Raw genomic sequence first — 876 nt, 5'->3', positions numbered from 1 at the left:
AGGTGGCAGTAAATCCTGACAGATTTCCTGGACTAATAAAGTTGTTCCGACAGTATTGTTGGACATCTGCTCAAGCTGAGCAGCTGTTTCCAGCAGCTGGACTAACGTTACCTACAGAGAACAAGTCACTCCATCATGTGGATCGGGTACGAGGATTATTTTAATCACAAACTGATGTGAAAAGATGAATAATATTACAGGTCATTTACTGTGGAAGACTGCAGCTTGTTTGCTGTGTAGCCTGGTGTTTACGTGTTCTTTAGATTTCTAATGAAAGTGAACCAAGTTTGCAGCAAACATGACGTGTCAGTGATTAAAAAATGTTTTCAGCATATGGCAAAGCATCCACTAGATTTCATTCATTCAACAGATGAACAGATTATTGATGGTTAACTATCTAAATGTTCACCCTTTTTGGAGACCAGACACGAGATATGAATTATAATTTAAAAGAAGCAACTACCTTGAGGTACAGTGAGAGGGATGTTGTTCTTTTTGCAGAAGTCCACAGGAAGGATGGCATGAGAGGAAGCATGGTAACAAAACCAGCCAGAGTCTTTTTCTGATGTGGTGCCATCGATGCCCACCATCAGGTAGCCGTCTAACAGCACCTGGGAAGAGGAACAGAGACACAGCAAAGACAAGGACAGAAGTAAAGTGAGGGAGGGAGTGGGTTTAAAACAATGTAATATGATGCACAATTCAGTAATAAAGGGATGCTTAATCATTTACACGACTGATCTGAGCAGATTAGACAAACAACAAACAAAAGCACAAACAGTTTACCTTGTGTATAGTGGCCACGCAGATACTTCCCAGGTTGAGAGGGTCGATGGCCTCCAGCTTCATTCCTTCTTCAAAGAAACTTCCCTCCAT

General features: G+C 41.4%; 1 protein-coding gene across 1 annotated transcript in view; it reads right to left on the bottom strand.

Annotated features, from left to right (window-relative positions):
* Window positions 1-876, bottom strand: part of l3mbtl2 (L3MBTL histone methyl-lysine binding protein 2) — an 18,946-nt gene that overhangs the window by 6,492 nt on the left and 11,578 nt on the right. Inside the window, exons 11-12 of the mRNA XM_008300941.1 lie at window positions 787-870; window positions 464-611 (exon numbers count right to left, since the gene is read on the bottom strand). Of these exons, the coding sequence (XP_008299163.1) occupies window positions 464-611; window positions 787-870 (232 nt within the window). The remainder of the gene's footprint in view (window positions 1-463; window positions 612-786; window positions 871-876) is intronic.

The sequence above is a fragment of the Stegastes partitus genome, unplaced genomic scaffold (assembly GCF_000690725.1).
Source record: "Stegastes partitus isolate 25-593 unplaced genomic scaffold, Stegastes_partitus-1.0.2 Scaffold1610, whole genome shotgun sequence".
NCBI lineage: Eukaryota > Metazoa > Chordata > Actinopteri > Pomacentridae > Stegastes > Stegastes partitus.
Note: the sequence above shows the minus strand (reverse complement) of the source record. Positions and strands in the feature narration are given on the sequence as shown.